Below are 24874 nucleotides of genomic sequence, written 5' to 3' on the forward strand. Positions count from 1 at the left end.
CTAATCCGGTGAGATTTGTTTTGCTTCTACCAAATTCTGTTAAATTCAACACATTATTTCTTGAATGCCTATTAAAAAGTAGAGTTTTATTTTTTAAGCAAGAAGTCACGAGTCTCTGTGCTAGGAGCTTGAAATTCCGAAATAGGAGACACAGGCCACTAGTGCCCTCGAAGGGCTCAGAGGGTCGGCCGTTCAACAGCTGCGGGATCTGCGCTGCCCGAGGAAGCGAGCCCAGGGGGTTGGGGCCCGGGAGGCGGGAGCTCGACACCCATCCCACAGAGGTCCTTCCAGGAGGCCAAGACCCAGAGCCTCGTGGGAAGGGCTGCGGGAAGGTCAGCGGGGCGGAGGGGAGCACTGCGGGATGTGACAGGCAGAGGAAGCGACAGGACACAGACCAGGAAGTGCGTCGTGTGTTTGGGAGCCGGCGAGGCGTTAGTGGGAGGGGCGGGCAGGTGGGCGGGCACCCAGAGTGGAGGCCGCTGCGTGCCAAGGGAAAGTGGGGCCCTGCGTGGGCAGAACTCACCTTGGGCCCAGGAAGATGACAATAGGTCATTTGCAGCTTCCAGAATGCTAGTGGGAGCAGGGAACAGGGAGACAATTGACGGTGCCCCCCCCCCGCCCCGGAGAAGGGGGAGCAGCCCACAGTCCCCTAGCCAGCCTGCCTGCTCCTCTGTGGGTCCCTCCTGGGCTCCCCGGCCCCCAGGCTTCTCTGCCGCTCTAGAGCACTCCACGGAACTGGCCTCACCAACTTGGTTCCCTGGCGTCTGTCTGGCTGTCACTTGATTCCCCTGGAAGCCAGCTGCCGTGCGGTGGGAGGGGGCGGGAGAGCAGGGCTGAGGGCACCCATCTGCTTTGTGCGGAGCTCAGGTCCCTCCCTGCTCCAGATGGAGGGCCAGCCCCTCCCTGAGCAGGAGACAGGCTCTGAAGCTGTCAGGCCAAGTTGGCTCACCTTGGAGACTCCTGGGAGCGGAGAGGGGAAGAAACGAGGCAAATAAAGGGCCCTTTGATTCTTTGCAGGAGCGCGGATCGACATGTCTCTTGTCGGTAGGCGGGACAGGGAGGCATGGATGCAGTGGGGGCAGGAGGAGCTTGTATTTCAGACCACTTGGTGGAAGATTCTGAAAAATGGTTACCTTTCATGCCCTTTCTTTCTCACACAAAGCCTGTTGTGGCTATAGAAAAGCCAACCTGGGCTGTGGTATCCTTGGCTGCATGACTCCCAGTTAGCAGAAGGAGCAGCAGAGGGTACAGAGAAGTTCTTGCTCAAATGCTGGCCTTTAGGTCACAAATGCTGGCTTTAGACCCAGGGGTGGCTGGTTCCAAAGCCCATGTGGTGCAGGACGTGGGACACGACAGGGACACTCACAGCTACGAAGAACCAAGAGACGGGAATTCTGAAAGCCATCAGCAGGCCCAAAGCATCAGGAGATGCTTCAGGGGCCGTGGGCCTGAGCTGCACCCACGAGAGTAGTGAAAAGGCCAGGTGGTCCATCCACCTGTTCACTCTGTCCTTTTTTACTGAGGGCCTACCACGTGTCAGGAACTGTTCCCAGCCCGTCCGCACGTTTGCAGGGTTCTAGGTGCTGGGGACACAACCCGAATAAGTGGTACCTGCCTCGAGGCTGGGTGGGAAACAGATGTATAACCCCAAATGCAGGGGTACAAGTGAGCACTGCACCCAGTGAGGGGGCAGGTGAGGGGGGCCTCCCCATGGGGAGACGGGCAGGGCCCTCAGGCAGGCTGCACTGCCTTGTGGAATTTACTCCCATCTGCTTGCAGGGTCGCACACCTGGTTTCATTAGCACCCCAGGAGTGCACTTTTCTCTCAGCTCTCACCCTGAGCACACAAGATGGAAAGCCAGCTCCAGAGGGTCAGCTCAGTGACGTCATCCAGGACTACCAGGGAGGCCGGACTATATATACCCAGACGGTTGCTTGGTACATTTTCAATCAGAACGAGGGGAGCTGGGTGGAGCAAATATTCAACTGCATCAAGGAAGAGAGCCTGGTGTACCTGTCTCTCAGCGGGAGTGTAGGACGAGAATGCTAGGAAGCTGTGGCCTCAAAGCCTGCATCCAGCGCCACTGTGCAGGTGCTCTGTCCCCGCCTTCAACACCGGAAGCTACTTGTTAAGACTTCCTCTCCCCATGAGAGGAAGAGTGACCCCAAGACTGTCCTTGGTTCTACGCTTTCATGGATAAATGATGCATCTCTCTGCCCACCCCACATCTTATAATTTAACTCCTCAACAGAAATCTTGATTCCCTCATCTGCCAGCTCTCGGGAAAGCCTTACAATGCCTCATCTTCATGTCGTTATGCCCCATGACCGACTCACCAAAGACCGTCCTCACCAGATTGACCCAGCTTGCCCGTTCACACACGCCTCTTCCATATGGATTTCACCGAAGTTCTTGGTGAAAGATAACCGTTGCGTATCTAGTTGTCGACAGAGCAAGAGCTACAGCCCCGTGGAGAAGTTACGTCTGCCAGCTCAGCTCTCCCTCCGCCCTGGCTGGATGCCCTTCTTCTGCTCCAAATGTGCCCACCACAGAAGAGATCTTGGAACTGGCTTTTGTGGAAGTAGCTCCTTTGTTCCAAGTTTGCAATAAAGCTCTGACACGTGGTTGCAGCCAAGTCTTCTGAGCTGGGTGGATGAGCAGGCACCACAGGGCTGCGGGGAGCCAGGCGCCAGGGCTCTGGGGCCTTCAGACACCTCTCGCCAGCATTCTCTTCACTCTGCGCTCTCGCAGCCCATGGCCCAGTCTCCCCTAGGTCTGCCTTTCAGTCTTTGTCCAGGCTGGACCCCCAGGCTGAGCTGCGTGCTGCTGACTGGAAACCACCTTTGCCCCATGAGTCCCCTGTCTGCCCCAGCCAACCTCACCCGTTGTTGTGATGAGGCTGAAGCAAACAGTGGGTCACCCCACTCCATAGTGATCTTTAATAGCCATTAAAGTGGCTTCATTAGACATGGATTGCTGAACATTTTCTAAACAGTTAAAAGAAGCAAGTTTCTAGTGAACCTGTCAAACTCAGCGGAATAGATGCTTGGACGATTGGTCGTTGCAAACTCAGCCTGTCTGCACAGCAAGTTGACAAGCACTGAGGGACCCGGGTGGGGGGGGGGGGAGGTGTAAGGGGGTGGGGTGGGGAAGGTGGCCTTGGAGCTGGAGGAAGGGGGGGCACTCCTATCCTGAGCCCACTGTGACTCAGCCTGAGCATGTGATTCTCTGGGGTCCCTCTAATTGTAAGGCAATTTGTTAGCAAGAAGAGTGCAGCCACCAAATGGTTATCATACACACTGTACCTACCACACACTCCAGACCTTCCCAGAACAGCACTCCCTTCCCGGTGTGCTTTCCTTGCAGACCTACTAGTGGGGTCCCAGTTCCCGTGGGGGAGTGAGGACTCAGGTGGGTGGAGCCAGCCCGTCCTCCGGTTGTGGGCGTGGCACGAGAGGCATAAGAAGGGGGTAGCACGGTGGCTTTGGGTGGCATGGGGTGGGAGGCTGGTCATCCACAGGGACGGGGGACCTGTGCTGTGTCTCCGGGCTGTCCTACTGCTGTTGGTAGCTGGAGTGCAGGGTCCCCTGCTCAAGAAGGGGTGGTAGGTAGTGAGGCTGGAGCTACAGATGGGGGCCGGGTCAGAAGGGTCTGGGGCCTGAGTAGGAGCTCTGAGCAGCAACCTCCCCGTGTAGGGACACAAGGGGATAGCGGCCTGTGTGGTAGCCTGGAAGGAAATCTAGAAAAATAGAACTTATGTGTAAATGTACTGTCAAAAAACTTCAGTAAAATGCTTATTCTAGAACATAAAGGAGGAGTGGAGGGTAAATAGTTTATGTAAAATAGGATGTTTTTAATACGTAAACATTTGGGGGGACATAGGAAGCGGTCAGATGCTCCTGCGTGTGCAGCCGCCGCGAAGGGGCCACATCGGCGCAGGCTGACCGAGGGCCGTCGCTGTCAGCGGCTTTGTTTTCTGAGCCGGTGAATAGCTCGGTTAAGTTCTGAACGGCACCAGGCATGCTCTTCTCTCCATTTACACGGTCACTGTACTGTTGCAAAGTTTGCGTATATTGAAAATGTTAAAAAGAATACTTTGAGTTGACTGTCAAATAAAATTAGACAAAAGGCCCAGATAATTGCTGATTGGTTTCTCACCCACGTGAATGTCATGCGGGGGATGGACTGCCCCACGTATCACAGCGTCCACAGCTCTGGCCCCGTCTGCTAAACGTCCACGTGGAGGATCTCTTTGAGCATAGGGGGCACCGACAAGGGGATAGGGACAGGCTCAGGCTTGTAGTGCAGCGCGCCCACTCTGGCAGCTGCTGAGGGATGGATGGGGCCAGGCAGGACACGGGCGGCCCTGCAGTAGTCCAGCTGGGGGTTTGAGAATGGGGGGCCATGGGGGCAGACCCCCAACCTGCAGAGGAGTCTGGGACACACTGTGAGCTCCTCAAATCTTCAAACACAAGGGCCATTGACAGGTGGTGTGTGGTGGTGGTGCAGGCAGGCGTGGAGCAGGGTAGGGTGGAGGCTTCGGTGAAAATCTGGCAAATTGCTTTGGCCTGCACTTCCACAGAGTGAGGGAGCCCTTGGCTATCTCTGATTCCCACACTGGCTACTGGCTACTGACTCCCACACTGGCTACTGACAGCCCCAGCCCCAGCCGGCATGCATGGCCCCACTTTTCGGGCCTGGTTCCTGGGGCAGTAAAAGCAGCTGCCCCTATGACTGAGGCTCAGAGCACTTTGGTTTTTGATTCCTTAGGGCTGCAGGAGCTGCCCCATTGCCCTGCGCCTGCCTCAACGATCAAGCACCTTCTTTTCCTCCAGGGTCCAGGTGAGCGAGGGGGGACGGCCGAGGCGATGGCTTCGGGTGGTCTCCAGCTGCCTCCCCAGGCTGGCCCAGCACCAGCTGCCTGACCCTGCTGCTGGGTATCACCTCTGGGGGTTTAGAGGAGAGTGCTTGGTCCTAAATCGCACGGTTATAAAAACCGTAAAAAGCCAGGCCTTCTTGCTTCTTGCCCCTGTTTCCACATGGGGGTGTGTTCAAGGAAATATCTATGGCCCCAAATTATTGAAAGGCAATTTCAATCTCTTCTGAAATGTTTCACAAAAATTCTAGATGGTGATTCTATTTAAACTTTCTTTCCCTAGAAAGAGAGAGAGCATGGTGGGCGTCTTAGATCTTACAATCACCTGACGAGGCAGGTGCTGTTACCTTCATTCCACGCACAGGTATACAATCACATATTCACACACGTGCGCACACACACACACCAACACACACTCTTCTCAATCGTGGCAGCTGCCCACACGCGTTCTCCACGTTCTCCTGAACTCAGCTTTCGCCAGCCCTTGTCTTTCCCCTCCCCCCTCACCTTACATCTCTGTTCATCTCTCTTTTACCTATTAAGGGGGACCGTGTCTTGGGCTCTTGGACCTTTCCTGGGCTGGACGAGTCTCCCCCTCACTCCAGGTCTGTGCAACTGAGACACGAACCCGCAAAGACCAAACTCTCCTTGGGAGGAGTGGGAGCGGGCGGGGCGGGGGAGAAAGGCTGACTTTCCTTAGGGCCATTCAGTGAACATGGCGACATCCACGTCGGTCAGGTTAGGCCTCCCGTCTCACCGCCCTTACTCCTGCCCCCGACGCATAGGGCTCTCCACGCCCCATGTTCCATAATCCTCTTCACCTAATTCTCTTATGGGCACTTTTATGCTTCTTCAATATCAAGTTCTGATATTCATAACCATGACTCTGATTAGCGCAAGACTTCAAAGTGCCTTTTGAATCATTAAAGAAAGATTAAATTACATTCAGGGTGGTTTCAGCCTTACGTGTAGCTGAGCTAATTCAGCGTCTCTGAAAACTGATGATACAAGACATCGCAACTTTACACAAGTCAGTGTATTCAGATTAGACCCACCTAAAAGCTCAGCAGAGCTAGACCACTCTGGGTGGGCCGAGTCCACAGAAACCCATAAATACAGGAGCATCTGGACCAGAAGCAAAGCTGGTATCCCATCCAGATTTACTCCGTAAATCTCCCAGAAATTCAAACAGCCATTAATGTTTGCCCACGTTATAAGTGATGCTCTCATAATCACTGCCATTTATCTGGGCTCGGCCACGGACGGGGTCATTTGGTTAATGCAGGATTCCATCTTCATTGCTTTGTAACTAGTTTTTAATCAGCAGTGATTGCTGAGCTGGGAGGCTGAGGGCTCCCTCCTCAGAGAGTGCCCATCAATATGTCACAGCAATTAAACTGAGCCCCGGGGGAGGGGTGGCAAGGGCAGCGGGAGCGCCAGGCTGCTTGGTACAGCCACAGGCTCTTGCCCCGCCCCGGGGGACTCCCTGGTTCCTATTCACCTTCGGAGGGTTGGCGGAGGGCGTCTGCAGACAAGGGATGCATGCTCTCAAAGAAGCGTCCATTCCAACTGTTGCTTTCTCCTTGCCCATCAATTTAATCTCCCAGGGGGCAGAGGAAATGACCAGTCTGGCCGCACTGAAATCAATTCTGATCACCAGTGAAAAACGGGCTGGCTAACTAGAAGTGAAAAGAATCTTGGGGAAAGGGTCTTTATAATATTTTTGGCCACAATAGCTAAAGCAGAGAAAGCTTGGAGCGTGGACATACTCCTGACACTTGAGGGAAGGAGACTACAACACATTCAGAAAACAGCATATAGTCATTTCTTTCTACGATGAGACTGGAAGTGCGAGGGTTCTCACAAATACACTTGTGACGGGGCGATCTCAAACGACACCGATGAGGAAGAGACAGGGAAAGTCCCTCAAGCTTCCAGACAGGCTTTCCCCAAAGGACCAAAATACCTCGGTTTCAGCAGCATTAGAGGAGCACCCTTTTCCTCGTAGCAGAGGCAACACAGCCCCTTGCACGCTCTGCCAGATGGATGAGTGCTGCTTGAATTTGTATTTCCCACTGTCTTTGTGTGTGGATGTGAGCACGCTTCCATGCTCCCTGCTGGGAGCCATTTGGACTGGCTCTCCCACGGATCACCTGTTCCCATCCTTCCCCTGCTTGTCTGCTGGGCTGCCTCGGTCCTGTCAGTTGCTAGGAGCTCTGTATATACTGTGACCTTGGTCCTCTGCAGGACAAACATCCCCCTCCCCGCTTCCCCAACCTGCCGTCTATCACCGAGTTTTCTTAAGTTTCCTTGCCACGTGAAAAGTTTAAGTTTTTTAGTGTTATAATATTTTCATGATGTTAGATATATTCCTTTACAGCTTCTGGGCTTCTGACTTTAGCTAAAAGTGCCAATTACGCTTGAATGGCATAGATTTTTCTTGCAAGAAATTCATTGTTTTGCATTTAAATCCTTAATTTGCCTGGAATTTATTTTGATGAATAACGTAGGTTGGAAGTCAGCTTTTATTTTTCTCTAGTTGGAAAGCCAGTTGTACTTGTACCATATATTAAGTAATCCACCCTTTTTCAGTGAAATTAAGTTACTCAGTACATTTGCCATGCAGCATTAAATTACTTTTCTATTTCTAGATTATTTATTCTCTTCCGCTGACCTGTTTAACTTTTTCCATACCTCTGCCATACTGATGAGAGCAAAGTGACTTAGGTAAGTCTTGACATCCGGTAATACCAATAACCTTCATAATCCTTTTTAATAGTTTTCTTGCTATTTTAAGGGCATTTCTTCTTTCATATAACTTGAGTATTTATTTAAATAATTAAACAAAACCTGTGAGGATTTTTACTTGGAATTGTGTTCTATATATAGTGTATGTAAACTTTGGGAAGCACAGACATTTATGATTCGATCTCTCCGTTCAAGAAGAATGTGGTCTTGCCCTGGCTGGGTGGCTTAGCTGGTTGGAGCATCATCTCGTGCACCAAGGGCTTGCAGGTTCCATCCCTGGTCAGGACACACACCTAGGCTGTGGGTTTGATCCCTGGTGAGGGCACGTGCAGGAGGCAACCGATCAATGTTTCTCTCTCCCTCATCGTTTCCTTCTCTGTCTCTTTCTGATCCTCTGTGTCTCTCTCTCTCTTAACAATGAACATATCCTTGGGTGAGGTTTAAAAAAAAAGAATGTAATTTTTCCATTTTTTCAGGTTATTTTAAAAATTAATTTTTAGAGGGAGAGGAAGGGAGAGAAAGAAACGTCAGTCGGTTACTTCCCATACACACCCTGACCAGGGATTGAACCCACAACATAGGCATGTGCCCTAACTGGGAATCCAACCTGCAACCTTTTGCTGCATGGGACCGCACTCCAACTAACTGACCCACCCAGTCGGGGCTGTATTCAGTCTGTTTTTTGATATTAGAACTTTAATTACCCTTTCAATATCTTTTGTGGTAGTAAGTTTATTCTGGTTTCCACTTCTTACCAGTTTTAGCCGTTGATATTTGGTAGAAAATTTTCTGATTCTTGTAACTTTTTAGATTTGTTACCATTGAATATTAATTTTCTTTCTGCTACTTGTGGTTATATCTCCTTTCTTATTCCTTATATTGTATTTTTTGCTTTCCCCCCATTATTTGGGGTGATTTGCATATTTTATTAGTTATTAAAAAATCCAGCTTCTATTAATTTCTTCTTTCTAGTTTAGGTGCTGTTTGATACCCCAAGATGAGTAAGTTCTTTTGCTGAGAAAATGTCGTTTTTTTCCCCATCGAAAACATTTAAAGCTCATTTTATAGCTTTTGCTGTATGTTACAGGTTCAGGGCTAATGTGCTTTTTGTTGCTTTCTAATTTGTTTTTTAGCCTTTCCTCTTTGATCCAAGTATGTACAGAATTGGTTTTTAATTTCTGTGCAATTATAATGGCTATAGCCACATTTTAATTATTCAAATTTTATTGATTATAACCTAATATGGACTACAAAATTGCTGCTTGTTTGAATCCATGAGTATAATTGCTATTATTCAATAATTAATCATTACTAATTAATATTTACTTATCATTTTTTCCAAGTATTGGATTGATTTTTGTATGTTCATGGCTATCCTACAAGAAAAAAAGTATCTGTTATCTATTTAAAGATTCTATGTATAGTCTGATGATCACTTATTAATTGCATGATCCAATTCTTATCTTTAGCTTTGTCTATCAAACAGGTCTAGTTCTGAGAAGTATATTAAAGCCTATAACTGTATTTTAATTGTTTTCAAGTTCTCTTTGAAACTATAATAGTTTCTGATTTGTTTAGTTCTGTTAATCGAGGCATGGGGTTTATCACGTCTACATCCTCACAATGCATCGTGTCTTTGGTCATTACAGGATACCCCTTTGAGGGGACTCCAATGTTAAAGTCCATCCTATCTGATACTGACATTTCAATAGTGTTGCTTATTTTTTCTTTGCCACCCCTTTATTTTCAGCCTTATCATTTAATTGGGTTTGGTTTTTCCTAAACACTTAGAAAATGTAACTGATTCCTTTTCAGTTAATGACGGATCCCACGGATGGCATCCCTCCATTCCTACTTTGCTTAGTGGGCCTCTGTTTACCCTAACATTGCTGTTTCTTTTTTTCCCTTCCCTAGTTTCTGCTGATGTTTCTACTTGTTCAGTTTCTCTTTGAAAGTTAGGGTTTCCTCTAGATTGGCACTTTTCTGCCTCTTTGGGTACATGTTGTTGTCTCAGGTGAGCTCCGAGGTTATGTCCCGTCCCCTCCCCTGAGCCAGACACTCCACACTGACATTCGTCACCAGGCTCCCACCCAGGGGCAGGGTGTCCTGGAGTCGAGATCTCAGATTCCACCTGTTAGCAGCCACATGCAGGTGAGCAACCTACTCCTCCTTGAACGTTAAAGTGCAGACAGTCGCATGTCACATGAAGGACTTACTGGACCATGGGTGACTCGTCCAGTCAGGCAGACCCTCTCTGGGCTGGTCCCTTTCGGGTAGAGGAGAGGACCTTTTTTTAAGTCTCTGACTCACCTGTCTCAGAATCCCTGGAAGGAACTTCTCAAAGCAGCCTGCACCGGTCTTTCGTTTCGGTGGGGCAGCAGGGACTGTACTCCCTTGTTCCCCGAGTTACAAGGCTCTGCAGGGGTGCCCAACCTTTTGGCGTCTCTGGGCCACACCAGAAGAAGAGTTGTCTTGGGCCACACATTAAACACACAAACACTAATGAAGACTGATGGGCAAAACAAAGGTTTTAGGTAAATTTACGATTTTGTGTTGGGCCACATTCATAGCTGTCCTGGGCCACATGCGGCCCTCGGGCCACGGGTTGGACACCCCTGCTGGAGTGTTGATGCTTTGCCTGTGAGCACATAAGACATGGGCCTGGAACCCAACTCTCCTGTCTCCAGACTCGATAAAAGATGGACATGTTCCAACTTCTCCTCTTGGCTCTCCGTGTAGCAGAAATGCCCATAAAATAAAGCTGGAATAGGCAGGGGACAGGAAATGGGAGGGGAGACCCAAGGAGTCCATATCCTGGGACCAAGGGCTTCACCCAAGGCCCACACTTCACCCCTCGAGGGCCTCAACGGGCCTCTCAGCCTGGCTCATTATCTCCGGGGCTCAGAAACCAAGGAATCTCTGGTTCAGATAATGGCTTGACTGCTCCCACTGGGTAGGTCTCGGGGTTTGCCCTCTGCCAACTGTGTCTCAATTTTTTTTTCTCTTCTCTCACTTGATAGCCAGAAGGTGGAAGGAAGTATAGACAATCTATTTCTACACCTTTATTTAATGTTGTGATTCTATAAAATGCTTTTCATTAGGCAAAACTTTAAAGTCCTTGAAGGTAGACTGGCCTTCCTGATACCCTCTCAGACCCCTACTCAAGGGTCATGACATCTGGCCAGGTGCCCTCTCCAGCACACCATGGATAGCGAGTGGGGCCAGCAACCCCGAGAGCGCCACTGACCCCCTTCGGCACACTTCCTACCATCTGAGTCCTGTGACCTCACAGCCCTTTGATGTTGGCTCGCACCTGCTCTCATCACTTCATAACAACAGCCCCAGGCCCTGGCTGGGGGTGGCTCAGTTCGCTGGAGCATCGTCCCATGCATCAAAAGGTTGCAAGTTCGATCCCGGTCAGCGATGTTTCTTCCTCTCCCATTCCCCCTTCCTCTCTCTCTAAAATAAATAAAAATAAATAAAAATATCCTCGGGTGAGGATTTAAAAACAAAAGTCCCATAAGTTCCCTGGGGATAGGGAAAAGGCTTCTTTTCTGTCAGAGGACCAGCCACCCACATTCTTGCTGCGGGGAGAGAGGAGGCAGGTGTTTTTGGTGACACCCCCAGCCCCAAACCAAACACAGCTCCCCCTGACTGTGCAAGTGAAAGAACACCAAACCACTCTGTTCAAAACAGTTTATTTTATTTTATTTTTTTTTGTCAGACAAACACATTGATTTCTGGACCACAGTAGAGGATGGAAACCTTTCACAAACTTATTTATTTGAAAATACAAATATAAAATTATACTTTCCACATCTGTGATGTGAGAGACTGCCATCCACATAGTAATTTTTTACAACAGGGCTTTAAGAAAGCCACACACAAAGACCTGAAAGATGCTTGAGATATATATATATATAGATACATATATATGTATATATATAAAAAAAATACTCACTACCAAAGTTGTCATCAGTTTCATACTAAAGTATAAAAGTAAGGGTGAGGTCAGCCACAGTGCTAGGGAAAGTTTTATTTAGATACATTGATGTCCACATGAAACGCTTAGACTTGCATCCTATTACATATGGAATTCCGAGTTTACAACACACCATGAACGGCAGATTGGCTAGCCCACGCTACTCAAGAGGACACTCACAGATTCCACACGGGATGGTACAGTATGTACAGCTACGGCAGCAGAGCGCCTGCTGGGGAGGCTCTGGAACTTCTGTCTCGCAGTCCCCATCCCCCGCCCCCCTCCTGCCCCTGCCTCCTGGGAATGAAATCCTGTCTGAGACAATACATTCTGATTATAGTTTTGAGAGCCGAGTGTTTGGATGAAGGTTGCTTCCCCAGAGGGGTGGGTTTTATCCATATTTCTTTGTGTGTTAGTTTACTTAGTTTTTTTTTTTTGGGTTAAAAAAAAGAGAAAGGAAAAGGAAACAAACACATTACAGTATTAAAGTATTGCTTAACGTACAGCGTTTCCTTGTGTAGTGTCTGTGCCCAGATCCGGGCTGAGCTGACTTCTGCTTCTTTGCTGCTTAGGGTAAGGGCGGGGGGCCCGCCAGTGTCTGTGCAGTGTGCTTGCCTGCATCTGTCCCTCTGCTCCCCCTTGCCTTCCTTGGAAGGTGGTCTGGCTGGTGAAGCACATTCAAGGAAAAAAAAAAAAAATCCTCCCCTCCCCACCCAGCCCCAGTCTCCCTCTGTCCCTGCGTGCCAGTCCCAACCAATAAAGAGAAGGATGAGTTAGTGTTTCTTTTGTAAACAATTTCATATGCAATATAATACAGAAAGCATGGCTGACCTTCAATAAAAAAATGTAGTAAACTATATTGCTTTATTTTTGATGATGCTGCAGTGAGTGAATGGCAGAATGAAGCGGTGTGGTGGTGGCTAAGTCCCTAGCCCTCGTTTGCACTAAAGATCAAAACGGGTTTTGTTTTTCTATTTGGAACCCAAACAAATTTCTTCTCAAAATCCCCAAATGAAAAACAACCAAAAAAAAAAAAAAAAAGGACTCCCCCCTCCAAATCAAGAGAACTGAAAACAAAAAAACTGAACACCTTTCAGGTCATTAGAACCGACAATTACCCGATGATTTTTATACTAGTCTAGTAAGATGTGTGTAACACTCACTGGCTGTGCATTGCTGTGCAGTGAGACATTAAATTGACAGCAACAGAGCCATGCTACCTTAAAGTCCAAGCTACGAGTTCAAATTAAGATGAAGGTTATGAAGGAAGAATAGAAACGCAAAGGCCTGTCAGGGCTTTGTTTGAATCAAGCCAATGAGCGACCGACCGGGACAGAGCGAGAGGCTGTTTGGTTTTCCCAAGGGGTGTGAGGAAGGCCGCGAACCAGGTGTGCAGAGGCTCCTGGACAGGAGACCGAGAGCTTGGTCACCCCCGTCCGCTCCGCGTCTAGGCAGAACCCGGAATGGGTCCAGGAGCCAGTGCCCTCGCTCTCCTCTGCTTGGGAGGAGAGGAGTTTGGGAGTCCCAGGCAGATGGATCTGGAAGCCAGAAAGTCACCCGGTGGCTCTTTAATGATTCCGGGGAAAAGCCATCAGCCAAGAGGGTGTCTCCCCTCCGGGGAAGGCGAAAGGTGGTTCCCGAGGTCGCCATTGAGCTTAACCGAAACAAAGACGAGGCTGAACGTCAGTGCGAACATAACTTACAAAAATCTTTCCAGATGGACTTCTAGATGGGCGGGGGGACTAACGTGAACCTTAACCTAGGTAGCCACATTAAAACGCGTCAGATTTCCACGAGATTTGTGCTATGGGCTACTGGGTCTCCTCAAAAGGTATTAGAAACATCTAAAACATACTCACACAGATTATCAATTTCTTCTGAGCATTCTTAAAAAAATATGTTTTTCTCTTAGTAAAATCATTTTAATATACCATGCCTCCCTCTTTTAAAAAATAAATTAAAAAAATCCAGTTTTGCATATCTAGCATTAGCATTTAAGGTAGTATGGCACACCCCTTCACAGTTGGGGGGGGGCGGGGGTCTACAAAACGCCGTCGAGTCTGCCGGCATTTGAACATCATGAGACCTTGGGTTAGTTGAAACCACATCAGATCAGCGAAAAATAAAATTAAAACTTGAAATTGAAAACAAAAAAAAAAATCAAAAGGAAAAAACTGCCCCAAAATTATTAGCATTTTTTTTTCCATAAATAAGAGAAAGTTCTATCCTTACTGGTCCTAAATCTGAATAACTATGTCTAAATTTTTAAACCTTAATTACGTTATACCTATGAATATGTACTAGAAGAAAGAGAAGAAAAAAAGTCACTACACTAGTACCAGGACAGCACGCTTACAAGATAGCCATTTTATACATTATTAACAGACAGCGATCGACAGAGGGTCTTCGAGGAGGTGACGGGGTGCAGAGAAAGGCAGGGTAGTACAGTAACCTCACCGACATGGACGAATGGTGATCAGAGTCCCTAGTCTAGACGCTGAATTTCCGGGAATTTATTGTCTTTTTTTTTCTTTCTTTCTTTTTCTTAAAACAAAAGGTCTATTTTGTTATTTTATCACTTGAACAAGTTTGGGTATTTTTAAAGCGCCCGTTGTATTTTTTTTTTTTCTTAACCTGGTCTTTTGGAAATTAAAAAAAAAGAAAGAAAAACAAACATAAAAAAATCTCACCCAACAACCTAATCTTTTTATTGGAAAAAACAAAGAACATGATTATTTTTAAATGGTGTTGTTTAATTAGCATTGAAAAAGGCTTTCTTCTCTCTCTCTGAGTCAGCATTTTGGAGCCTTTTGTTTGCAGATGCGTTTGCGTTTGTGCTACCATGTCTGTGAACGCCTGTCTACGTTAGTCTACTTTGTTAGTAAAATTTATAAAAATAGGAGTGCAGCAGCTCTTTATAATAAATGTCGCATTCAGTGTCTCATACTGGCTGTGCCTTAAGTACCAAATTTATAAACGTAACAATTTAAAAAATATTAATAAAACGGCAATATCACATTTTAAAAAAGAAAAAATATATATCCACACTACAATATGTTTTAATGCCATCTATTGAGTTGTACTTCTATAGTTGCTGTTGCCGACCTATTACCAATATTAAAAAAAAGTTAAATTAAAAAATATCCTTCATCATAAGCATCTCTCCCCGACTGAGGACCATATATTATAACAGCCAAATGTCAACATGTGCAAACAGGAAACTGTCAGTTTTTCCCACCAGTCACAGTGCAGCGATGTTTATACTTTTTATTTTTAAAATTCTGTTTACATCTACAATAAATTAAAAAAAATTCTTCCATAGCCTCTCTGGTGATACTTGCAGCACTGAGGTATTAAAAATAATATATAAACCAAAAGGTTGCTTTCCTAATTCGTAAATAGAAAGTGAATGGAGAAAAGGTTTCGTTGATGCAGGCTTATCTGCTCCTGGCCTGGGGGCCCCCAGAGCTGGGGGTGGGTGAGGGGCGGGGGGAGAAGAGAGGCAAAGGGTCCTAGGGACCTTTGGAGGTGCTGAAATGATTGGACAATAGAAAAATGATCAAATAGTTAAAAATTAAGACTGAAAAAGGATGTCTCCCCACCCCTCCCTACCCAAGCCAAACAGGTGTGCTTTGAAACTTTAAATATGTTAAATATTAAAATTGTAGCTTTGTTTTTAAAAAAGTCTTGGGAAAAGCAGTTTTTCATATTTTAAATAAAAATCTAACTAGACGGTAACATCTGAAGCTGTGCACAGACGGGAGGAGGTTAGTATGCTGGTATGACACTAATAGAGTGTTAGGTCTATCACACAGACAAAAGGAGCTCAGCAGTGTTCTAACGTCTCCCGGGGTCGTCCTGGCAGCGGGGTGGTCTTCAGTCTCAGCGACTCACTCGGTCCGAGTTCCCTTCCCTCCTCCTTCCACAGAGCGTCACACTGCCTGGGACCGACTCCCTCACAAAAATATTTTTGATTCTCTCTTTCTTAATAGTTTCTATGTAGTTAATGGAATTGTATTTACAACATTTCTTCTTTTTTTTTTTTTTAGAATTCACAATTTCAAAAAACCTTATAATATCACCTCTTTCAACAGAAAAAAAGCACTTATAGAAAAGGAGGACACGCGAAATATGGTCGTCCTTACCTTATTGCCGAAAATAGATATACTTAGGTTAACAAAGAGACATCACAAAAAAAAAGGGCTGCTAGAGTCTGCTCTTAGCCTACGACACCTCACTTCGTACACGACGCAAAGCAGAGCGGGGAAGCCCACCTCCCCTCCACGCGTCACAGCCGCGCTTCCCGGTGTGCTGCAGTTGCACGCGAAAATCCACACAGTCTCGGAATTGGTACCAAAATATTGAGAGTAATATTACCATCTCAGCATCCTTTAAAAGTGAGAACAGAATCAAAACGAGCAAAAAAAAAATTTTTTTTAAAGAAAAAAATAATACCTTAATATAACAATTATACTATGGTTAGCTTTTAACTAGATATTAAAGCTATATGACTACTGGACTAAGTCAAAATCACTACTAAATGTGATTCAAAGAGATTTCAAAGGAGAAGGGGCGAGAGAGAAGGGGAAGGGAAACCATCAAGAAAAACAAAAACAGAGCAAAACCAAAATCATGGGTTATATACACAGTTAAAAGCTGTTGTCGTATATTACAGCAGATCCGCGAGATGATGAGATGTAGTCAACCCTCGATCCGAAGTGAGCCATCTCTGGTCGGGATGGGGAGTGAGGCTGGCGGGGGTCCAGGTCCGATGACATCACCTAAACAAAGGGCCACTCAGAAACTTCGCCCAGTCTTGCCTGGACATCCAGGGATGCTCTGCAGGGCACAGAAGGTCGAGGTGCCCGGGAGAGAACGTACAGGAGAGGGGTGGGAGGAGAAAGAAACAGCGTGAGGCAAGTGTACTATTTATTCCAGTTTTTCAACTTGTGCTTTCTAACTACAACTACGTGGGGCTACTGAGCATGTGTGACGCGGCCTGGCTAGCAGCTTGCTGGGGTGCAGTTCGGGAGATCTGACGTCTAAGCCACGCCTGAGGCGGGGCGGGGGGTGGCTGCCTTGATAGGTCCTGTGGGATCCTTGAGGTCAGGCAGGAAACGTGGCCAGCAAAGGTGGTCCTGCAGGGTTTTTGGCTAGATGGGTGGGCCACACATTGACCAACAATGCTTTCTCTGGTTAAGCTCCTGCTCTTGAGACCAAGGTGTTTTTTTTTAAAAAAGTGTGCCTTTGTTAGATATGCATCAGGGATGGTCAATAACTGAAAATGCAGATTTCCACTATAAAGGATCATATTGCATAACAGGAAGTCAAGGTCGGGGCACTTACTGAAACACCCACAAGGAATAACCGGCCTTGGTTATAGGAAATAAAAACAGGCCCAGGAGTTACAGACTTGCTACCTGCATCTTCCTGAATTGCCTGTGAGCCTGGGCCCCTCAGTGACATGTGGCACCGAAGTGTGTGTTTTGGTGTGGCCACAGTCTCCGTTGGCTCACTTAATCAGTTCTGGAGGGGGTTGGGGAGTTAGCCTGGGGAGTTAGCTCCACTTTCTTGGGTTTTTCATCCTTCTGAGGAAACTGAGTCCTAGAGCTGGATGCAGGAGGGTGGGCCGGGAGCAGCCTTGCCCCTCCCCTGCCCCCATGGAAAGGCTGTAGTGGCCTTGCAGGACTGGGGCTATGGCCCAAAGCCCTGTACCACCCTCATTTTCCAGGGAGGGTGGGTGGGAGCCATGGCCGCGCCAGCATCTGCTGCACCTGGTGGTTGCTGAAGCCCCTCATAATGTCACTGCACAAAGGGCGGGAGCCCCCTTCCACCCTGAAAGTTCCCACACCTCTCAGTCCACCTTGTTCTCTGAGGAGCCTGGCGACCCCGGGGCCCTAACCCCGGCTTAGTTAGCAGTGAGTAGCTCTCCTTCAAACTGTTAGTGGCCTCTGGCCCCAGCCAGCAACGGCTGGGCCAGTGCTCGAGGGCAGTGGAGGCGAGGGGTGGGGGGAATCCACACATGGGTTTATTGGGTTAAGAGAGGTAGTTGAGTTAGTTGAGGGGATTCCTTAGCAGCAACATTAGAGAAATCCAAAAGAGGTATTTATGGAGCTCAACTCAACTTGGTCCCCCTCCAGAAGAGAGGTCTCCTGAGGACTACAAACCAAAGTGGCAAACCTGCATCCAGCCTGGTTTCCCCTGGTTCCCAGCTCCCAGAGTGACAGGCACTCAGGCCCTAGCTGGCATTTTCTGAGTGGGTCCCCTTTCCAGGCATCTCTTTCACCCCCCTCTGCCAGAGACACACCTGTGTTTCAGCCCCCAGAACTAACCTATCGCAGGACACACTGTAGCTGTCGCGAGAGAACCCCTCTCACTCCCGTGCGTTTCCGAGAAGGACACATACTCATTTCCCAATGAGAACGTGAGGAGGGGGTCCTCACTGACCGCCCCAACCGCCCTGTCCTCCACTCCACCCTTCCGTAGCCCAAAGTGATTTTAAAAATGTTTAATTAACCTGAGCTCAGTTTAAAAGGTTAGGAAACTGGCAGGGATCCAAATCCGAGTTATGCAGGTGATATCGTTAATTCAATTTGCTTTTCGAGCGGTAATCTGGATAATTACTCAGTAGTTACTGGCAAAAATGTTTTCTTTTCACTAAAAGATGCAGCCTGGCTCTTTGACGGCAGGAAGCCCATTGGCTGAATCCAGGGAGCTCAAGGGAGCTGAGAGGCCCAGCGCCCCTCCAGGTCGGCTCCTGGGGGCCCTGCGGGAGGCCTGGCCCCGCCCCCAGCCCTGGCGGAAGCCCCGCATTTCCCGGCCTCCGCCCCCCTGGGACGTGCAGCACACTCGATCTCCTTCCAGTTTCCCACACTCTTGATTGTGTTTCAAGACAAAGAAAGATGAGAGGTGGGGAAGATAAAGAAAAGGAATCAAAAGAACCAAACCGAGAAAAAAAGACAGTGAAAAAAAAAAAAACCAAAACAAAATAAGTGGGGGCCATGATTAAAGCTGGACAAAGGAACGATAGAGTGAAAGAGTGGATTTCTTTTTGCCCCCACCCCCCTGAGAAGGGGTCCAGAAAGAAGAGAGAGACTGATGTGATGAGCCCGGGACAGTGCGCACGGCGTGCCGGTGCGCGCATGCGCAGGGACGCGCCTGGCAGGGCGGAGACGTAGGGCAGAGAAGGTAATACCTCAGAGTGAGATGGCAACGAAAGCACCTGCTCAATGGTATCCATTTGTAAAGGCCGTTGCAATCAAAGGTCCCTAAAATTGCACAATTGTTAAGGTCATCAGCACGCTATACATGGGAACAGATTGTCACATTCTGGGAGAGGAAATTATGTCTAGGACTAGCCTGTGGTTGCCAGCATGAATATGTAATTCTGAGACACCGTGCCCCCAGGGGCCAGAACGGCACCCTTTCCAGCTCCGAACCCTCCAGCCCCCACTCCCCACCCCAAGCCTGTCTTCATTCCCAGGAGAAAATTGAGAGCCAGATTCAGAGGGGTGGGCGGGTGATGGGAAAGGGGGGGCTCATGCCCATCACCTTTTCCCTGGGATGGGGGGCGCTGTTGCCCTGAAGCCCTGGAAGGCTAAGATAACAGTGTCTCTGTCCACCGTTCTGATGGCTCCTGCTGGGGAGAAAGCAAACCCTGTGCAGGCAAAATGGGATGCTGTGTGGTCACTTCTGGGAAGCATCGTAGCACACAGGTCAGAGACCCAGGTTTTCAAGGACTCGTAGGGCCTGTGTTTCCTGGCACTGCAAACGGAAATGAGTTGTGCTCTACATGGTGATAGATGGTCTCCCAAACTGATACAGCCCTCAGCTGTGTGGAATAGTCTGGACTTGGTACTGCAGCAGATTGGAGGGGATCTGACTCATCAGCCTACTGACTGAAGTGATACTGGCTCAGGAGTGGAGTTGAACAAGGATCCAGATAGCAGAGGTCAGGGCTGGTAGGTGGGAGTGAGTGTGTGTGTGTGTGTGTGTGTGTGTGTGTGTGTGTGTGGTTGGGGGGGGGTTCCAGCCCAGAGGGGCAGGAATCCAAGGGCCCTGGTGCCCCAGACTGTCTGCACTAGCGCTGTTCTCCCCAGGGCAGCCCCCGAGGCAGGGCTCTCCTGACACGGACAGGACCTGAGACAGCAGACACTCCCATCTTAGCTCAAAGCCAAACTGCCTCCAGGATGCCGAGGTTGGCCAGGGCAGAGGTGGGCCGAATTTGTTTCCCAAATGGAAGGAACAGCGAGCGAGTGGGCTCAGGCACATTCATGCTCACACACACCGGGAGGGGAAAGAACAACACAATCTGAAAACAGCATGCAAATCTGTTAAGCAAATTTCTATGGCCTGGATTAGTCAGATTATAGAACCACAGAGCATTACAAATATCAAATGCATCTGGCCTTGGGGGGCAGGGCACAGCTAAAGAACACAAATGGGAACTTACTTGGAACCTGGAAACTAGGAAACATTAGCCAAGGAAACCTCCTTGGGAGGGGGCTTGCACCCCACATCACGCTCTAGGTACCAGCCCCTGGTCCTCAGGCCGGGGACTCTACCCACTAAGGTTGCTGCCCTGAGTGAGGGGCTGTGCGGCTCTGAGGTCCCAGCCCACGTGACAGTCTCCAGAAGGCAGAGATCAAGGATCAGGGGCTGATACTGAGGACCTACTATGTGCTACGAGGTGACATATTCTATTTTCATTCATTCTCAGTCTTTTGAGAAAGGCAAACTTATTTTTGTTTTGCAGCCAGGGAAGTGATGGGTGCACAACGCCCACCTACGTGGCTCAAGGTTGCATGAGCTGAAGGTGAGGGAGTGGGTGCTCTGAACCTGCCCTGCCCATGCTCCTTCCACTCCATCACGTGGCCTGGCCCACAGGAGCCCAGGGAACATCCAAATGGAGGAACTTCAGCCCTAGGTGGCTGAAGTGGTGTGGATGGGGACCCAATGCCCTCTCCTTGGCTCCCAGCTCTGGGCTTTCCTGGCACACCCTCCCCATGGGCCACAGACGATGGGCGAGAAGGAGGCAGGAGGACAAAGGAAGGCAGGTACTTACAGCTATGCCGTGGCCGAAGCCGGAGCCCGGCTGTGGGCTGGCCGCACTTATGTAATTCCCCACTCCGGAGTCCTGGCTGGCAGGGCCGTAGAGATCGGCGACAGGTCCTGGGCTGTTGGCCCCCGGGAAGCCTCCGGGCCGCGCCGGGTTGGAGCCTGCCGGGGAAGCGGGCGCGCCAAAATTCGGTTGAGCACTGTAGCTATTCAGGACTGGTGTGCAGAGAATAGAGCTGGGTATGAGGCCAGAAGCCAGGCATGCACCGGTCATTACAAGCCAAACACTCGAGAAAAACAGCTGAGGCCCAACTTCTAACACTCAACCAAGGCCATGCGAAAACATCAGCAGGGACTCAAGAATACTCAGCCCAGGCTACTACTAAGAAGCTCGGAGCTCCAAAAATATAGAGAATAAAAAAACAATCATTCAACACACTACGGCAACCAACCGGAGGTGCTTCACTGCCCACCAAGTTATCACAATAGAAATAGAGATATATATGGAAGAGAGAGAGAGAGATTTCTGTTCACATCTGAACTGATGCTCATGCAGTCTTGTCTAGATCTGGGCACGTTGAGACAGCATTCACATCCCATGCAAACTACAAAGGAACTAGTTTTAGACTACACATTGTGTTAATATTGATATTAAAACGTGACCGGAAACAAAGCGACTTGTGTCGAGGAAAAAAAATCTCTGGGGATGGGATTTTTGATTTGTTTGTTTGTTTCACTTTGTCTTTTTTGTTTGTCTTTGGATCCATTAAATGACAAATTTGTTTGTTTTTGTTTTTAAAAAAGGATAAAAAAGATCTCCATTCTCCAGCACCCCCCAAACCACTTCCCCCCTCCCCACTGGCTACTCCCGCCCCTCCCCCCTCCCATTTATATCCCTGCATGAAGGTCGTCCACACTGAACGTGGTCAGAGGATGGGATATGTCATGGAAAATCTGGGCATCTTGACAGAACCATAATGATGGTGGCAGAGGGTTCCCTTTTGGGGTGGAGAGCAGGGGATGGAGAGAGGGGATGGGGTGGGGATGGCAAATCTGGAGGCTGGGGCCGAAGCTGGGTGAATGTCAATGATATTCCGTAGGACACCCACACACTCACCTCCTGCAGTAGAAGGAAAAGGGGGATTTAAACTTTTTTTTTCCTTTTGTTTAAAAAAAAAAAGACAAAGAAATATGAATGCAAAGCATACTGGCTGAACCAATTTATTGCTAAAGCATATCTGACCGAAATGCCTGCTTCCTGTTGGTTATCTTCAGATAGAAACTCCAGACCGAGGAAAAGAGCTAAGAATGTACCTTTGCTACAGCCAATGGGGAATGCATGCCCACTGACCCCCACAGTGGTGGGGGGGCGGGGCAGCAGGAGGAGACACAGCCTGGGCACCCCACCCTGAACCCCTCCCAGGTTCCACAGCTGCCAACCAGGTTCATTTAGTCTCACCTTCATGTCCCCTTAGTAGCTTAAACATTTTCTTTTCCAGATGGGAAAACACATTTTTTTTTAATTGCAAAAGTAAGTTCTCATTGACTTTTAAAGCTCAAGGGGAGCCTGGGGCTGACCCCTTCTGGGCTACAGCTAACCTGCCTTGAAGAACCAGCCTGGCTGGGCTCCGCGGGGCAGCTCCTCGCAACCACCTCCTCCCCTGTCAGCACCTCCCTCTCTGCCCCGTGACCAGCTGCCCTCCACGGCAGCAGGAAAGAAGGATGAGCAACTCCCCTCCTGGCCATGGTCTTGCCCTAGGGGCTTGGGGCTGCAGCCCCCCACTTCTGGTGGGTCCTGAAGAGTCAGAAGTGAATTGTTTTCCACTTGTCGCAGGGATGGGAAGAGATGGACCGTGCACCCAACCCAGACTGGTAGGAGACTGAGATGGAACAAGAAGATGCAAAAGAGACCAAACCAAGCTGGGCTGGGCTCCTGACTCAGCAGAGACAGGGGAAGCTGCTACCTGGGATGCCCTCTGGGGCAGCAGACCCCAAGGTGAATCCCCTTGGAAGCTGTAGCCGAGAGATGCATAAACTGGCTGATGAAAAGAACAGGTTAAAGAGAAGAAAAATCACAGAGGCTTAGAGCAAATAAGTGGCTGATTTGGGAATGCTCTGGCAGACCAAAGGGACGTGGTTTTTGAATATAGAAGATTAAGCTTTAAGATAACATTTGGCCTTTCTCACTCACGGAGGCAAATATCAAGCCGAGATGTTCAAAAGGCGGAATTATCTTGGCCTAACACACTTTTTTCCTCTGGGCCAGGGAAAACGGGGAGAGCACAGACAGTGGACTCCTGGTTCCCCTGGGCAGCTGACCCCCCCTCCTGGACAAAATAACTAACAAGTACCAACTCGCCTGTTCTGTTTCAGGGGGCAGGAGAGGGGGCCACAATGGATGGCAGGTTTTTTTTGGCTTCTTTCTCCTCTGGCCAGACGAGGATCTAGGACGACAGTGGGCAGGCCCACTGATGTCGAAGCTGGGCTAGGGAGCAGGGAGCTTTTGGTCTTGGTGCCTTCCACAGGGGAGAACCACCCAGAGACTAATCCAGCCAGCAGACGCAGCCTTGGAGACAGGACGCGGCATGCCCACAGGAGGATGTGCTGCAGAAGCGGCCCCTCCATGGGCTAGGAAGACCAGAGGGCTGGTGGTATCCTGCCTCTCCCTGGCTACCTCTCCCAGTCCTGCGTGCCCAGGCCTGTAGCTTAAGAGTTGGTCTCAGGAAAATTTCACAATAAACAGCTCTTCTTCGGCCAGTGTTGCCCGCCCCTGCTTCATCATCTTCCATCAAATGACTCTGAAGTCACTGTGGAGAAGTGCAGCTTTAAAACCTCCAGCCCCCTATTGTCACGCACAGCTGCTCTTCACAATGCCTGGCCCCAGCTCAAAGTCATTTTGTAGGTGTTCCGCAGTCAGAGGCGAAAGGTTAGGCTGCGGGTCCCCGCCAGAGGGCGCATTCACAGGCAAGCAGCAGCCAGTTCTGGGCTGGCCCCCTTTCTCCAGGCTTCTGGGCAGTGGAAGCTGCCATGTCAACGGCTGGAGGCATGGAGACAGGCCTGTGTTCCAGTCAACAATTCCCTCTTTCTCTCTCCGGGGGCAGAAGACCCAGGCTCCAGAAAGCACGTTAAAAGTCCCCAAACAAGCCACCTGGAAACATGTGCCTCTCTGGAAAGGCTCAGAATGTACAAACTGCGCTGGCTGCTCGGGAGAGACTGGGGACTGCCACCCAGCATGCCAGCTTCTCAGAGGCTGTTCCCCTCTCCCTCCAGGCTGGGACCCCTGGCCTGAGGGCAATTTCTGTGCAGTCACCCTCTGTGTTCTGTCTTGGTGGAGGGACCCTTTCCCCAAGAACCAAGACTCATTCTGAGGGGCCAGAAACGGTCCCACACACCAGGATCGAGTCAGGAAAGGGGATGGAGCATCCCTCTTCATGCGCAAGGGCACCTTGCTGCTGCTCAGCCGGGGCAGGGGCTGGTAGGGAGGCATCTCAGTACACGCTGCTGAATAAACCAAGGGCGCTGAGATTTAGGAGTGGGACATGAGGACTGTCTCAGAAGAGGACGATGTCTTGCAAGCACCTTGGCATGGCTGTAGCGGAAGCTGTGAGTGTTGAGTGGCCTGGGCCACGCTCTGCACCAGGCCGGCCGTCCGGGTGCTTGCTGCGGGGAGCAGAGTCGCTGCTCCATCAGCAGCTCTAGGTGGTACCCACAACAGAGGTTTAATCCTGGGGGGGTTCCTCCTCACCCCTGCTCCAGCAGCATCCTCTGTGCTTTATCCATCCAGCCTCTATGTTCAGGATGCAGCTACGATGCAGAGAGAGGGAGCACTGGACTTGGAGTCAGAAGACCTGAGTGTGACCCCAGCCTTGACCTTGGTGTCAGCCCCTCATCTGCCAGAGGCAGCATCTGTGAATGCTGCCTGCCTTACTCAGCCTGACTCTCAGGGGGGAAAAGAGAAAGTGCTCTGTTAATTTATCAAGTTTAAAACAAATACGCCCCTTTTCAAACAGTTGTGTGTGCAGAGCCCAACAAAGCAGGTACCATATGCAGATTTAGGAAAATCTGATCTAGGAAAAAGCGATTCACTTGCCATACAAATCAGGAGGTGATTTACAAAAGGATCCAACTCGTCCACCTGGCGCATTCAATCACCTTGGATTTGCAGAAAGGATCCAGGGGTGTGGGGGCAGGAAAGCAAGGACACCACGTC

General features: G+C 49.2%; 1 protein-coding gene across 8 annotated transcripts in view; it reads right to left on the bottom strand.

Moving 5' to 3' along the window:
* Positions 1 to 11307: 11307 nt before the first annotated feature.
* The window catches only part of MSI2 (musashi RNA binding protein 2), a 373357-nt gene continuing 359790 nt past the window's right edge, over positions 11308 to 24874 (bottom strand). The window contains exons 13-15 of one of the 8 annotated variants that reach the window (XR_006785340.1): positions 20672 to 20826; positions 18803 to 18875; positions 11308 to 16388 (exon numbers count right to left, since the gene is read on the bottom strand). Coding sequence is in view for 6 of the 8 variants with exons in the window: in XM_045835865.1 (XP_045691821.1) it covers positions 18834 to 18875; positions 20672 to 20880 (251 nt within the window). In the remaining 2 variants the exon portion in view is untranslated. Of the gene's footprint in view, positions 16447 to 18802; positions 18876 to 20671; positions 20881 to 24874 lie in introns of all 8 variants that reach the window. The other 7 variants (XM_045835866.1, XM_045835865.1, XM_045835863.1 and 4 more) reach the window with 7 other exon arrangements.

Source organism: Phyllostomus hastatus, unplaced genomic scaffold (genome assembly GCF_019186645.2).
Source record: "Phyllostomus hastatus isolate PE091 unplaced genomic scaffold, TTU_PhHast_1.1 phas_contig_210, whole genome shotgun sequence".
NCBI lineage: Eukaryota > Metazoa > Chordata > Mammalia > Chiroptera > Phyllostomidae > Phyllostomus > Phyllostomus hastatus.